The 16,011-nt window shown below is 37.5% G+C and overlaps 1 protein-coding gene across 1 annotated transcript; it reads right to left on the bottom strand.

The window, feature by feature from the left end:
- Positions 1-2,085: 2,085 nt before the first annotated feature.
- On the bottom strand, positions 2,086-9,989 carry rpe65a (retinoid isomerohydrolase RPE65 a). Its single transcript, XM_052127904.1, has 14 exons — positions 9,878-9,989; positions 9,200-9,282; positions 8,411-8,561; positions 8,226-8,333; positions 7,979-8,120; positions 7,744-7,891; positions 7,569-7,650; positions 7,162-7,294; positions 6,087-6,226; positions 5,794-5,923; positions 3,725-3,839; positions 3,197-3,291; positions 2,997-3,108; positions 2,086-2,918 (listed from the first exon to the last, which is right to left on the bottom strand). The coding sequence occupies exons 1-14, from the start codon at positions 9,886-9,888 to the stop codon at positions 2,773-2,775; spliced, it is 1,596 nt and encodes a 531-aa protein (XP_051983864.1). The 5' UTR covers positions 9,889-9,989; the 3' UTR covers positions 2,086-2,772.
- Between the last annotated feature and the right edge of the window lie 6,022 nt (positions 9,990-16,011).

The raw sequence follows: 16,011 nt of genomic DNA, 5'->3' as shown, positions 1-16,011 counted from the left end.
AACAACAAGTCTCTCGCCACTGCCCCTCCCCGAGAGCCTTCAAAAATGCTAAATAGCTGACCTGTTTTTTAATGAACAAATATATGTTGCCTAGCCTTCTATATGAAATCTCTAAATTAGCAGGGAGTAATACACTACTGCTTTTGGAAAAGGTCATGAGGCATCAATCAACACTCCTAGAGCATCTTCCGCTTTAGGGGGGTGTATGCTACTCCCAAAAATAGTACATAGCAGATGGCGCAGCTGTAAATACCTGAAGAACTGAGATCTGGGGTCCCCAAAATGTTGAACTAAATTTTCAAAGGATATCAACACTCCACTCTCATATAGGTCACTGAGTGTATTAACATCCCTCACAATCAACTATATCAATATATCATTTTGGGTTCATCCATATGCTCGAGGCAACATTTAAATAAATGTCTGAATGAAACATTCTGGAAACTTTTGTCCATACCGATTGCAAATGCAATATAATGGGGTATAGCTTAACTTCGATTAGTTTGATAGAAAGGATTTACAATGGCGAAATAGGGGCAAGAAATTCCTGTTCAATACAAAACCAGGGAGGGGTTCTCTTAGGTGGAAGCGACCAATGAACCAAATGTCTGAGACCGAATGCATAATAATAAAACAAAATGGGAGTGGTCTTGTAGTGGGCTAAAGCACTAAACCGTTAAGCAGAAAGTTGTCAGTTCGATCCCCACAGCCTCTTTGTGTCCTTATGCAAGGCACTTAACCCCAGGTTGCTCAGGGGGGATATCGACACCATCACCATTGCATACCATGCCCAGCATTTGCCACACCCTGCTGGCCTGCGAGCCCACTCTACCAGGGGTGTTGCAGCTTCTTGGGCATTGTCCCGTGGTACCTATTTAGCGGACATCTTTAGAGCTTCGGGCTGGGCAACACCTAATACTTTTGCAAACCTCGCTCAGTTTACAGTTTATGGCCAAGTCAAGGAGGCATTGCTCCCAGGCACTGACGAGTGTATGTCCCACAATAACTTGTGGCGTCAGTTGCCATTACAACCTGTGGACACAAAAAGTCCTAGAAGGCTCTTCCTGGGCAACTCCCAACCGCACAAGAACAACCCGCTGACACCCCATTTTTGTGAACAAACATCTGTCGTAGCTAAGCTAACAGAGTGGCCCTCTCTAGTTAAACATAAGCTAAAGCCATAAGCCTTGAAAATTAGCGGTTAGCATCCTTTTAAAAAATAAAATATTACTTATAAGTACAAAACAATACACTTAATGTTCATTGTTTCCTAAAATAATGTCAGATACAAAGGTTGTTGTGGTCAAACCCCAAAACATAAGGTATCTCTGAAAAGCCCACTTTAAAATACTGTAAGAATTACAACTGTGGCATCTATGGTCGCAGAGAAATATGAAAACCAATATGTCCTCAACAGAGGACAAAAATTAATGGCCGTGTCTCAGGAGGGTATGAAGTTTTGCACATTGTTTTAAATGTATAAATGTATAGGAAAAGCATGTAACCAATTGTAAAATAAATAAATAAAAATGTAATGATTGACTATTCATTATGATTAATTCAGCTTAATGAAGTCACCTTGTTGGAGCAAAGACCACTGAGAATTGATTACAAAGTACACAGAAGGAAAACTGATCCCCTGATCCATAATTTACAGGTTAAATGGCTCTTGATTGTACTTGCCCTAATAAAAATGTAATTCTTGCCCAGTATCCATGGTTTTTGTACGTGGACCATTAAAAACGTTTGTACGTGGACCATTACGGTTACATGGGTAAAGTCATTGTGGGCTGAAGGGAATTAGTTAAGTATTTTTTTTTTCACTTTATCATGTTGTTGAATAAAGTTAGGTTTGTTCCATTGTTTTAAATTGCTTAGCAATATGTTTTAAATATATAGAGTCACATAATTACAAAAGTTGACTCTTTATTTAATCACCAAAAAAATGCTGGAATCTCCATTGCCAGCCAGTAGAAGTGGTGGCCATCAGAGGAGGCAAGGAGGGTGATGCTCCTCAAAAATCTATTCAAAATGATCATAACAACAAAAGTGATAATTAAAAAAAAAAAAAAAAAACATTTTAATGAAGAAAAAATGTGACAATTGCCTTGAATACCAAAGAAGGCTGATGGCACAAAGCCTCTCTCATTAGTAACCTACCAACAGTATATATTCAAATGAAGCATCTGATGTCATCTGCTTTGGACCAAAAAAGCATTTGAAAAGGACTAAATGGAGCCAAAATGAAATTTGCCTCCGCATTCATAACCAATCATAATCAGAGATAACCATTCAAGTCAATCAACTTTCAGTATAACTTTAATGCGTCAGCATTCTTGCTTGCCGTTCATGTGACAGGTGAAGAGAAAATGTAATCATTTGCCATAATATTGATGAAGTAAAAATAATTGTGGGTTCTAAAAACATCAATGACTAACAAAAGTGTCATAAATGAATTAAACTCAATGAAGCAATGGAGTTCCTCTATACATACTTTTGTAGGTAAGTAGATGTTACATGTTACATTTTTGCATTATTCATAGTCTGTAGATGGAAATGTGTGATTTTTTCCATTTGTTTACTATATTGACAAGTGTTGGGTTGGTGATCAAAAAGATAACACATCGGTAATCAGGAGATCATTTATGAACGGGGGAGTCAAAAAAGTAAATCAGTATTGAAATTTATGTATGTATTGTTCTGAATGTCATAATGCAGCATGCAATAAAACTGAAGAAACTTGGTGTGTTTTGTGCGACCAGCCACACAACTCTATGGCTTGTACATTCCATGAAAGGTGACTGGTGAGATGGTTTCAACTTCTGCTCTTGCAACCTCAGACAGGTCCTTGGCATTCAAGATCAGACAATATGTTGGTCTCTGGGCTCCAGGGGCCACCACGATTGTCAATAAGACACCTGTCAATCATTGAAGCATTACAAAACACATACTAGACATACAACATAATATTTGGAAATATGACTAGCCTCACACACCATCGTCTTCATCTACCGCATCAGGCGTCTGGACGAACAGCGGTTCTGAGGGGTACGAGTCTGGCTCCTGCCATACCCATGTCTCCTTGGTTTTCACGTTCAGCTTGCAAACCTAGGAATCACAACAGACAGTCTAAAGAGAGTGAATTCTGCAAAACTTGATACAAAATACTGTAACAATGATCTGTGATTACTTATACCCTGTCAGGGACGAAGTGGTTGAGGCCCAGCCCATAGGCGTATGTGTAATTTTTTCCATTGTTCATTTTGTAGTTGATCTGAGGAAACTCAAAAGCTTTGAGATTTAAAGAAAAACATGTGTCATGAAGCTCACCCTCAAGTATTTGTCTAGTATTAATACTGATGTCATGAAAAAAATTTAAAAGGTGAAGTGTGTGATTTCTAGTGTCATCAAATGGAATTGCAAAAATAATGACTGTTCCATACACTTGTCCCATCTTCCAATGGTCAACCAAAACGGATAGTCATGCCCCAAACTTATGCCACTGGTACACAGTCAGTAACGCTGTGTTGGGCTGGTATGGATGCTCAAACAAACAGAGTAATGTTTTGAAATCAAATGGCTAACTGTCCCTCCACATCAAGCTGGGATAGGACGAACAATTCAGAAAAAAACTTAAACACTTCACCTTTTATTTTGAATGGAAGTGCATCTAAAAGGAAAAGTTTCTAAAGATGTCTCTTTTTGCCATTATGACAAAAAGTACCTTGCCGTGGACCAGAGAAAAGCACCTCGGGCTCAAGCCAAATAGTCCCATCAGCACGCATTGTGGCTGTTGCTGTAGTGTATGGTAGAGAGATCAGATTCTTGCCCTGCTCCTCCTGTGACAAACCAATGTGAAGATGTCACGATTAAACCAATAAAAGCATTAGAAACAATTCAAGACAACTGTTTAGAAAGGCTTTCAAACACTTAAACTGTTTAAATGTGAATAACTGGATAATTTTTTTTCCATTAACACATTAAGTTCCAAGAAAACTAAATAATAGGCCTTTGAGTAATTAATATGCTCTTCAATTTTGAAGATGACACTCTCTCACAACCCCCCCCAAAAAAAAAACAGATTCAATTTTTCTCAAACTGCATGAGAAATGCAAGTACAGAATTAATTGCTAATCGCATGGGTGAAAATTACTTTTGTTAAATGTCCCGTCTAGACTTGTCTTATATAGTAAATGAAATAAGTACCAGCAAAGAAAATCTTTATCCCTTATTTAGACAGGTGCTCCACATGTGTGTGCTTGCATGTGTATGTGAGAAAGACATAATGATTTTGCTTTTATTTCCAAACAGCTTCCGGTCAGTAAATGTTTAGGAATCTCACAGAACACTAGTGATCTCAGGTTTGTGAAAAATTATAATTTTTTTGAACCAGCTCTTTTCAGTGAACCTGTTGAACCAGTTCACCAAATCTGAATCGGTCCCAAACAGTGCTTTCTGATATGGTATAATTTAAATATATTTAACAGTGTTACATTTCTCATGGCCATCTCATATCATACTGTTATCTAGTAGCATTTTCACGTTTAATGAGTGTGGATTTTTTAACGTTGCATTTTTTATAATATTCTCTCCTGAAACCACGACTGCTGTGCGCACTTTTCAATCCCATTTTTTATTTGTAACCAGTAGTCCCCACAATAAATAAATAAATAGAGCAAATTTCTTTCCTAAAAAAGTATGTCCTCATTTGGAGACAGTGGGACTAAGTTATTAATTTATAAATAATACCATGCTATAGAAAGTCATATGTTTTTTTTTATCAAATTGTTTTCATTTATAGATATTGATTTCTAGATAACTTTTTAGATAGGCTTGGTTTAGATCAAATGAATACCTGCACTGGCTAGGAATTATTTGACAATTTTCTTAATTTATTCTATTATTTCTGAACATCTGGGTTTATTAGACTTTAATTTATTTTACATTTGTTGACAACTTTTCCCTTTGGTGCACTTTATTGTATATTTTCCTTGCACACCTTGCTTTCCAATAATGAAAACAACTTGGATTTCCATAACCAAGTTGCCTTGCATTCCAATAAAGAACATGTAGATTGAATCACATTGGAGTGCAATTAAAAGTTTAAAAAATCTAATTGTGAATAGTCCAGAAGTTTGATAAAAATCAAGATTTTATTATTTTACCATATCATCTAGCCCTCACCAGATGTAGTTTTGTTGTCATATCTCCCAAAGACAAACTCCACTGTGATCAGTGCCATATGGTTTTGGGACAGGACTCGGTGTGTCAAAAGTTGAACACTTTACTAACAGCCAGAGTGTTCTGAACTGAAATCAGTTTAAATGAAATGAAATTGTGCATAGCATTAAAAAACAATGTCCACGCTGGAGGAAGTAGGGTTGCACAAGTATACATGTGTTTCAAAAACTATAACGAAAATAAAACTTTTGGGTTATTTTCTTTTTTTGTTTGTTCAGGAGTAATGAAATATATTTTAGTTAAGTTTGAGGGTTTTCTTTTTCTTCTTTGATATTTCAGTTAACAAAAACGTTTTCATTGAGTTTTGTTTTAGTTTTAATAACAAAATTAACACTGGTTTAAATATGTTAACGCAGATAAAATTATATAATCAATCACAGTGTGTTAAACACGTTAATTTGAACATGCATTGAATCAATCAATCACAGCTTGTTAAACCCATCAATTGTAACATGCATTGAATCAATCACACTTGTTTAACACTTTCATTTTGACAGGCCAAATAACAAAACATTACTGTGGTAAAAGCTGGTAGCTTGCTGTATGTTATACCTTGTAGGGATCCAGTGGAATGACAAATCGCCTCACTTCTGGCTGAGGAGCGATCATGGCATTCCTTTTTACCTCTTCCCAGTTGGCACGGAGGTTTGCCAGCCACAGATAGTTGTAGACAAATTCAAAGCTGAGGAAACATACAGTAATATCAACATTACATGAATGCAGTTGGTGTTTTAGATGAATAATAATGTGTAAATGTAAAATCGAACCTACATTCGTTCTGTTAAATAAATAAAGTATAAGCTTTTAATAATGTCTGTCAGAGTAAATATCTCTGCTTTAATTACCCTTTCCAGGCACACAGGTCAAAAACAATGAAGCCTGAATCCTCATAGCAGTTAATGTGATGGAAAAGACCCATTGCAGAGGTTCTAAATTTATAGTCAATGTACTCTCCTGGATGCTTCCTTGCAATGTGTATCCATGTCTGTATAAAAAGATAGAACAGATATAAAAATTCAAAAAAGACTGTCTTTATGGGTGGACACCCTCTCCCCTCTAGCCCAATAAGTAGCCATTGAGCACCCTAGTGGACCTCCCTCATCAAAGAGCCAACACAAATGAAGGACTCATGAGGGCCCTCCCTTGCTGGGGACTCATAAAACATCAGACCAATGTCAAATCACTGGGTCTCATTCATTAACTGTGCATATGCACGTATATGTGCGTGAAATCTGCATACAAACGTATCCACACATAAGTCATAATTCATCAAAACGTTTTGAATATTTTTTTTTCTATATTTATTAAACAATATGGGACCAACTGAAACCACACGTATTAAAAAATCACATAGCCTACTCCCGGTGTCCTTACAAACATGAAATAAACACGAAATTAATGAAATTATACACTATATACTATAGACAGACAGACAGATAGACGGACACACACATAACATCTTATTATGGTCTTATTATACATAGTCTTATTTCAAAGTAAATATAATTATGTGCATCATGGCTAGAGTTGTGTTCTGGTCCTACTCGTGCACGCTCAGTGATAGAGCGCACAAATGCCATACTATACCATTGGATGTGCTTGGATGCAGCTGGTGGAATGCTCCTATACAGCCCAGAAAAATTGTCAGGTTGCTTTAGTATTAGTTCCTTCTTTTACAATCATACAGATTCATTAACGTTAGAACGAGGGTGAGAACAAATGAATCTGCATAAGGTAGAGAGCTGTTGTGAATCTGTCTAAAATTTTTGCAAAGTATGCAAAATACATGCAATTTAATAATGAATGAGAATGAGACACACTGTTATTTGTCATGTAACAATGTTATGTAACCATGCATGATTAAGAGCTAGAAAGAAAGAACTTTTTGTGGAAAACAAAAAATAAGAAAAAAGAACGTACACCCTTCTCCTCATCAGACTCAAAGCAGTCCATATAATTGGATCCTCGAATACTCCAGGCACTCAAGAATTTCAAGAGGTTGATTTTAACGGGTGTCTCAATAAAGACAAAGTAGTTCTCTGTCATCCCAAAACTAGAACAGGAAAGAGAGACAGGTTATTAATCGACAATCAAATAATTGTCATTAATAATTTAACTGATTAATCGAGCACACAGGCATTCAAGGCAAACGAGAGCAAGCAGAAGTCTAACATGAATTATGTAAGAGAATGCAAAACTTTTTAAATGCAAAACATTTTCTATGATCGTTTTCAAAATTTCAAAGGGAAGTATTTGTTTATTTTTTTCTACCCCATCACCATGTTGCACCATGTAAGGGGCCTCATATGGGGGCACAGTATGCTTACCTGTGCACATAGGATGGCTTGAACCTTTCTGCACTTGGGAACTGCACAACCACCTTGGATTTTTCAATAGGGTCAGATTTGTCTGAAATAATTTTTTGGCCATTGTGAACTCAGAAAATCTGGCTTTAGCTTAAAAGATCTTTAAATGTTGCTCAACAATTGTAAGAGTTCTTACCCTTCTGAGTAGGTGGGATTCTGACGATATTGTAGGCCAGGGAAGCTCCCTTCCCCATGCAGTTTCCAATGTTGTACACGGTACCATCTCTCTCAATGTGGGGGTGGGCCGTTATTCCATTTATGTTGACATAGTCACACATGTCAACCTTTTGAAGCAACAACGTAATATTATAAGCTATTTAGGACTCCAAAATATTCATCTCATCAACATTGCACAATCAAGTTTGTGTTACCTTTTTCAAGGTTTCCAAAGTGTCCACATTAACTTTGGTGATGTAATTAGTCTCTGTGACAGCATAAAAATCCTCTCCAATAGGGTAAACGTTTACCAGACAGTTGTCGGTCACCTCAACACCCTTGAAGTACGAGAAGAACCTGTCCTGACAAAACAGGACAAATGCTATGTGTGTCATGCATGCTAAAAATTTTAAATCTGAAATCTAGCAGTTTCTCCAAATTAAATGCAAGTGATAATCTGACCTGGAGAATATGTTCTTGCAAGGATCTGGGTAGGCACAGGTTCCAAACTCAGTAATGACCACACGGTTTTCTGTCATAGCACGTACATAAGCATCTGTTTTGATAAACCTATGATGAAAAAAGTTTCCTATTAAAAAGTGAACTGGTGCAGAAATAACACAATAAAAACAAGATTAGTGACATACTTGCGGACATATGTGACCTGACCATTGCTGAAGTCAAACTTGTGCATGAGGGCCTGGCCATCAAAAAGGTGGTAGAAGGGCTCAGATCCAACCTCAAACAAACCGGGACCAAGACGCAACAGACTCCCTTTTATAAATGAGGGGATGCGACCTAAAATGCATAAATGTTTTTTGTTTATTATTATTATTTATTTCTCTGTTGAAATTAACTTTTTGGCTCACCGGCCACTGTGGCTAGTAGTTTTCCAAGGTCACTTGCTACTCAGCATTTTCACAAGCCAATATTCCCCACCTTGCATAAAGTGATAAAGGAGACTATAACTTGCATGCATTTGTTTGCACATATAATTTAAACAAGAATGATATGAGTTATCGAGTGAAGCGATTTAATGTCTGGAGGGCACTGGCATGCGCTGCTGTGATTCTTGCAAAAGCACTTCATTCATTATGAGAGGCATAAATACCATAAAATTTCCTTCAGCAGCAGCTCCGAGTCGCCCTATATTCACTGAATTTTCAATGCAGGAAAACTCCTAAAAAACATCACCTGCCAAAGTGGTAGTGAGAGTGACAGAGTTACCCGCCACAGTCCATTTTTACCTGCATTTGGCAGGTGTTGATTTCAAACCCTGTATCAGAGGTATTGTCAGAGCTGTGGCCTAGTGTGTGTGCAAGTTCAAGTGTCGTTTTCTAGTCGTTTTCAAATTTTCAAATTAATTTTTTTTTTCCTGTTCACTGTCCATATCAAGATATGTTACCAAAAATCAAATAAAACAATAAACCACATACCAGTGACTGTTGCTGGTAGAGGTTCGTTCAGCTCCTCCACAGTCTCAAAGATTTTCTTATAGCCTCCAGCAGGGTGTTCAAAACTAAAAGTGAAACCTCTTTATTATTGAATTTCACAAAGATTTGCACCTTGTAAAGGAAACACCAGTGATTGCAAAGGAGTTTTTTTTTTTATTATTCTTGATTTAGCCTTCAAAATATGCATAAAAAATGAAGACCAATCACAATTCATTGAGCAAACATATGTAAGAAATTAGACATTAATTTAAGAAGAGATAGGTTTACATAAATTATTACAGTGACATCATTGTCAGTTTGACATTAAATGCTGAAAATTCTACGAATGTACACCAATTGGGAAATTTTACAATTTTAACTCTTAATTTCCTAAAAGTATAAATTTTATTAAAAATCTAAAATAGACAAATAACACACTAAAGGCTGAAATTGTGAACAAAATAATCTCTGAGCAGCATTAATACAGTTTTACTGTGCAAAATCTGCAACAGAAAACAACTCTAAAATCAATAAGCAAATGCCAATTAACAATATTACTAAATAGCTCACCGTTTGTTTACTGATGGCATGAACAGAAGAGCATAAATCCAAAATTTACTGTTTATCTGTATGTCACAAGTCATCTGATATAAAAGAGAGAATGAAAGGAAAGTTACTCACCGGCTGACCATTTTTTCTCCTTGAGAGATTTATATGTGAAACAACTGGTTTTAAACAACTTGTGTGTTTGTTTGCAGAGCCCTCAATTTAGACAGAGTTTATGGGTTTTTATACCTTTCCCTCCTACACATATTATCTTTGACCCCTGTTTAAGCCAATGGCAGTATTTGCAAAACAACAACCCCTTTGTACCACAAGCCTGAGCTGTTGCTCAAAGCAGTCAAATAGGATTGACTTACCCTGATTTTAGAGTTTCAAACAGCTAAAAACTGTGATGCAATTAAGCATATAAAATGTGATTGTAAATCGTAAGAAAAATAAACAAGCTGAGATCAGTTGACAAACACACCCCAACAAAGACTTTATTATCAGCCAATCAAATGATGTTAATTTCTCCTCATTTATACTCTCTTGAAGTAATTACATTATTTTTACCATAATATAATAGTAATATATAATATAATAATAGTGGTAAATAAATAGTAACTCAAAGGGTTTTAATCCTTCGAGGAAATTTCAGAAGGGGCACACAGTAAATTAACTGGCAATAATGGTAAATACAGTATGAGAATCTTTCTATTCTTTAACACAAATGTCTATCTTGTCAGTAGTTTTAATTTGGCAGGAAAATTTAAAATGTAATAATAAAAAAAGAGAAGTTATCAAAATAACTTATAAATAGAATAACAAGTAAACCACTCATGGACATAATTTTTTACCCTTAAACACCAACTAATTTTCCAGCAAGGAAATCCATGGTATAAATCAGTGGTACTCAATAGGCGGAGTCCGGTCCTGATCAGGACCAAAAGACAATTCAATCCAGACTGAGATCGCATTATTTGTGGTAGTTATCTGATACCTGGCTAAGTGATTGTGTAAGCATAGAGCAGGAATAAAGCACGTTCAGCGCTACACGATTATTCCTAGTGCTGAACACACTTTTATTCCACTCTCCACGCGTTGCCTCTCTCCCCGCTATAGAGGCTACGCATAAATCCTAATTTACTGTACATAGTTGCAGGCATATTTATTTTAACAACAGTAGCGAAGGCACAGCATTTTTATCCATCAGAAGGCCTCCTATGTCCCATACATTCTGAAATTAAAAAATATTTAAACACAAAAACTTGACTGCTGTCATTCAGATTCAGAACCATCTGTTGATCTTATCTTTTAATATTCATATCCAAGTGCCCTCAACTGATGAAATGTTGATGAAATATTTTAATCTTTTGGTAGAAGATCCCTCAGACCCCACTACTTGTCTGTCTCTGGGCTCCAAATTTCCTCATCCCTGAGATGTTTTGAAGAGATTATTTTGACTGTTTATATTGGCAATAAAATGTATAATAAAACTAATGTGAGGTCAGAATTTGTCAATCCACTTGATAAAGTTGAGCAAAATATACTTTTTTTTAACTAGATAGATCTAGCTACTCTTAATTTTTAATTGAGGATCAATGTTGCTTCCCTCCCAAACAAAAATCATTTGTTTGTCTTGATATATTTGCAACAATTCTATTTTTCAGCCACAAAGTTGCTTTTTTTCTTTTCAAGTTTTGCAATCTCTGCAGTCACAAGTATAAAGGCTATTGTTGTTGTAGCACACAAACAGAGGGATTTCAGTTTTACATTCCTGAACAGATTTGTATTAACTGTTAAGAATTCAATTGTTTTGGAAACAGGCCATACTGCACATCATTGCCCAAGAAGAGTGCTGCATTTTTTATTCTGCATTGCACACTAAAATTAAATAAACTCTAAAAAGCAAATAATTTCTTTACAAGCAAAGGAAGATATCATTTTAAAAATTGTTTCAAGAAAATGGAGATATGATTATTTTATATGGTTAACTAAAAATAATGTGTATTAGGAAATATGAGAGGACAATTAGATCCATGGTTGAAATAACAAAAGTCTCTCTGGCAGATTTAGTGGAAACAGAGGCAAATTAAGAATAATTAATACGTTTATTGTATTTCTCTCAATACATTTAGAAAGGTCTAAAAAATTAAAAGTGCTCTTTTGTTTACTTTCTCTGTTTGGGACAATACATTCTCTGACAGTCCAGACTGAAGGCATATGACTTGATTTCTCATGATTAGCTTTATGTCTTGCACTCAGTATAAGAGAGTTGGCTAAATACCTTAACTGTGAATGCAAGTAGTTATCCCACAGTAGTTTGGACAGAATCACAGCTATTGTTTGCATTTATTTTTGAGTCCTCTCTTTATTCGATAAATTAAATTTAAAACTATACCTGTTGTTTGCCGCAGACTGTGGTGTAACTTTGATCTTACAGACCCCAATGCAAAGCACCCACCTCAATAACCCATAACTCAATCCACTCCCCCACCCCCGGTATCGCCTTATGGTCTCCTCTGTCGTTTTTGCCTTCTAGGCACCCCTCATCATTATCACCAGCAGGACAGGGGTTGTCCCAGGGCTCCAGTGTGGCTTAACAGGCTTGTGTCCCATTCAATGTCAGCCATCCCAGGTTAGGATGGATTACTTGCAATAATTATTTTAATTTACTCAGGACAACCCTTGGGAGGATAGGAGATGATGACCAAAAAAAGAGACTCTTGTGGTCAACAGTCTGAATGGATTTGGTCCTCTTTGTAAGGGCTGATACAGTAATATCAGGTGTCATTACCATGCCAACATGTGACACATTTTGGTTCAAATGGAAGTTTTATTGCGGACAAGGAGAAAAAAAACATTTTCAACAATATTACCAAAAGTATGCACCGAAAGTGTGTTATTTACTTATGTCTCATGAAACCAGAATATTTTTGGTCAAGTTTTGTCTGATTAAAACCTTCACACGACTTGATAAAGATTTGCAAGCTACACACTAGCCTATGCACCTGCCTGTGACAGCCCAGGTGAAAAAGAGGTGTTTATTTGTTTGTTGACTCGAAATTTCTTTGCAAATCAATTCTGCAGAAAATGGTAGTCCAACTGCTAAAGTAAAGATAAAGACTTTGTGTTGACTGACAAAACTTTAAATCAGCCTGAGGTAGTAAGTACATGTATGAAGCAATAAAAGACATTTCCCAGATGATATGGTTTGAATGGTTATTTATTTGCATCTCTTGCTCTAGTGAACAGAAACAGGCATTTCTTCAGCCTAATCCCATGAAATATAAGTGACCCTGGCAACATTTTTTCCAACCACATTTACACCTTTGGCTGCAGTTTTGTATTGAAACATCCTTCCAGGGGAGCCAAAATCAAGTGAAACTATGTTAATCAGACGAGATTTATAAGGTGGAAGTGGGAGCCCAGCTACCGTACTTCCACCCACTTAATTTACACTAATTTGAGTTTGCCATGAGTCCCGCTTGTCTCAACAACCTCAGGACAGCCCTCAGGTGCTTCAGGTGCTGCAGGTGCTGCTGCCAATCATTATTTTTAATATTGATATCATCCAGATAGGCAGCAGCATAAGCAGCACCGAACAAACCGAACGGAAGTGTCACAAAGTGGTGGAATCCGAACGGTGTGGAAAATGCCATCTTTTTCTGGGATATGGGAGTTAAGAGAATCTGCCAATATACCTTCATTAAATGCAGTGTTGAATAAAAGCGAACTGATTGAGCAGCTGATCAATTCGAGGCATTGAATACACTTCATTTTTAGACACCATATTTACGTTTTTATAATCCACACAGAAACAAACCGAGCAGTCACTCTTAGGGACTAGCACCACCATGCTGACCCAGTCACTGTGGGATTCTTCTATTACCCCCCATATCCAGCATAGTTTTAAATTCATCCCGAACCACTTTTTTTGTGTTCGGGTAGCCAGTAGGGACGACTGTGTACCACTAGCCCTGGGGTTATTCTAATATGTTGTTCTATGAGATTCATCCAAAAGGGAAGAGGCTAGAACATGTCGGAGAATTCTCTTTGCAATCTGGCAACCTCTGTAACTCGTGACGGTGAGAGGTGGTCTCTGCAAGTGTGACTTGACCGGTAGCTTTTAAGTTCAACTCCAGTCCGAGCTCCTTCCTTTCCAGAACCACCATCCCCAAAGTCACGGGGACAGCCTCCCTCCAAGGTTTTAGGAGATTGAGGTGGTAAATCTGACGTACTCTGCCTCTTTCCTTTCGTTTAACCTCATAATTGATTGAGGTGGTAAATCTGATGTACTCTGCCTTTTTCCTTTAGTTTAACCTAATAATTGGTTTCCCCAACTCGCCGTATGCCCTCAAAGGGCCCTTGCCACTTGGCGAGTAATTTAGAGCTCAATGTGTGGAGTAATACAAGGACTTTATCTCCTGATCCAAATTCCCATAGCCTATTATATAGCCGGCTTTGACATTCTTGACCCTGGAGTAAATTCTCCTGTGTTAATTGCCCCAGTGTGTGGAGTTTTTCTGGTATTGATGGCTTTTAAAAGTATTGAATAAACTTTTTGCTGTTTGAAGGTCCCTCCTCTCAATTTTCCCATAGGACATCAAGCATGCTGTGCGATTGATGCCTGTACAATAATTTAAAATTGGGAGAACCCCATGAAGGCTTTCGGAACCACTCGTACTGCAAATAATAGGGGCTCGGCCATCTTGTCCCAATTTCAAGCATCTTTGTATACAAACTTACGAACCATGTTTTTCAAGGACTTATTAAATCGTTCGAACAACCCATCGATTTGTGGGTGATAAACACTGGTGTAAATCGATTTAATGTCTAATAATTCATACAGTTCGTGTTCTGTACATGACATAAATTTTGTGCCTTGGTCAGTGAGGATTTCCTTTGGAATCCCCAATCAGGAGATAATTTTTAAGAGTGCCTCCGCAACACTACATGCTGAGATGTTCCATAGAGGCACTGCTTCCAGATATAGCATTACATAGTCCACCAAAATTAATACAAAGCGATGGCCGCGTGTAATCTGCTCTAATGGCGCAAAAAGGTCCATGCCAATTCTTTCAAAGGGGATATCATTCAACGGCAGAGGGCGCAAAGGCACTGGTGGATTCACCAACTGACATTCATGGCATGCCGAACACCAATTGCGTATGTCACCGTGAATGCCCGGCCAAAAGGAATGAGCCTTTCAAATTCTTTTTGTGACCTAAGTGGCCAGCCATTGGGTTATAGTGAGCCAGAATTTTTCCAGACGTCTCTTTGGTACTAATAGCTGCGTTGTATTTCCAGTGTCCTGCGCCACTCGATACAGGATTCTGAGTGTCCTGCACCACTCGATTCTTTAATAATGGAAAAGTACTGATATGTGAGCATGACATTAGGCTGGAGCTGTTGACCATCAATTACTTTCACCTGGTCAAAGGCATGCTTGAGCTACTGCTTCAGAGGGAAATCCCCCTCAGGGAAGCTCCCGAGTATGGGAATTCCTTCATCCACGTCATAATGACGTTAGTATTAACTAACTAACATAACTTTATCACAACATATCATTTTTGCATCGGTAACACATCAAACATTGCAACAACCTTTTGTTATCCCCGAGTTTTCAATGATTATGAAAAGGAACCTGGAAGAGATTGTTACTGTTAGTAAGGCTGTTTTTGGGACGAGTTAGGAACAGTTAGTGGTAGAGGGGTAGACAGATGTTTGAAACATTGTGGAATGAGTGTCATTGCATTCAGTCTAGTGTGTAGTGTTTGGATGTGTGCAATACTTGCCATGATGTTCAAACCACTAAAGGAGGAGCCCGAGGGCGATTAAACCAATGTAGTGTTCTTGGTACGATGACGATTTGCTTATGACTATGAAATATAGTGGTCAAGCCAGTTGGTTTGAGACTGAACTTTACTAATTTCATCCCTTCAGCATGGAGCTGCTGTTGAAGGGTGTCATGGTGAGGTTGTACACCTCTAAATGCGTCCATGATCTCAATTTCTGCGTCATGTTTGTCGACGTTGAGATGGAGGACAATATCGTCAATGTGCACAGTGGTTCCTTGGAGAACCGTTCAGAACAAAGTTTGGTAGCCTGTATCATGGTGGTTGTATGACAGTAGGACTTCGGTGGCTGGTGTTTTGACAAGCCATCGACTACCAGCTGCTTCTACCCTAGTTTCTGTTCCTTTGTAAAAGGTAAGTTAAGGATAAATCCTAAATTTTGTCACTGCCAAGGCTGTATGCCAGATGTATTTA

The sequence above is a fragment of the Xyrauchen texanus genome, chromosome 6 (assembly GCF_025860055.1).
Source record: "Xyrauchen texanus isolate HMW12.3.18 chromosome 6, RBS_HiC_50CHRs, whole genome shotgun sequence".
NCBI lineage: Eukaryota > Metazoa > Chordata > Actinopteri > Cypriniformes > Catostomidae > Xyrauchen > Xyrauchen texanus.
This window is presented reverse-complemented; position numbering and strand designations above follow the sequence as displayed.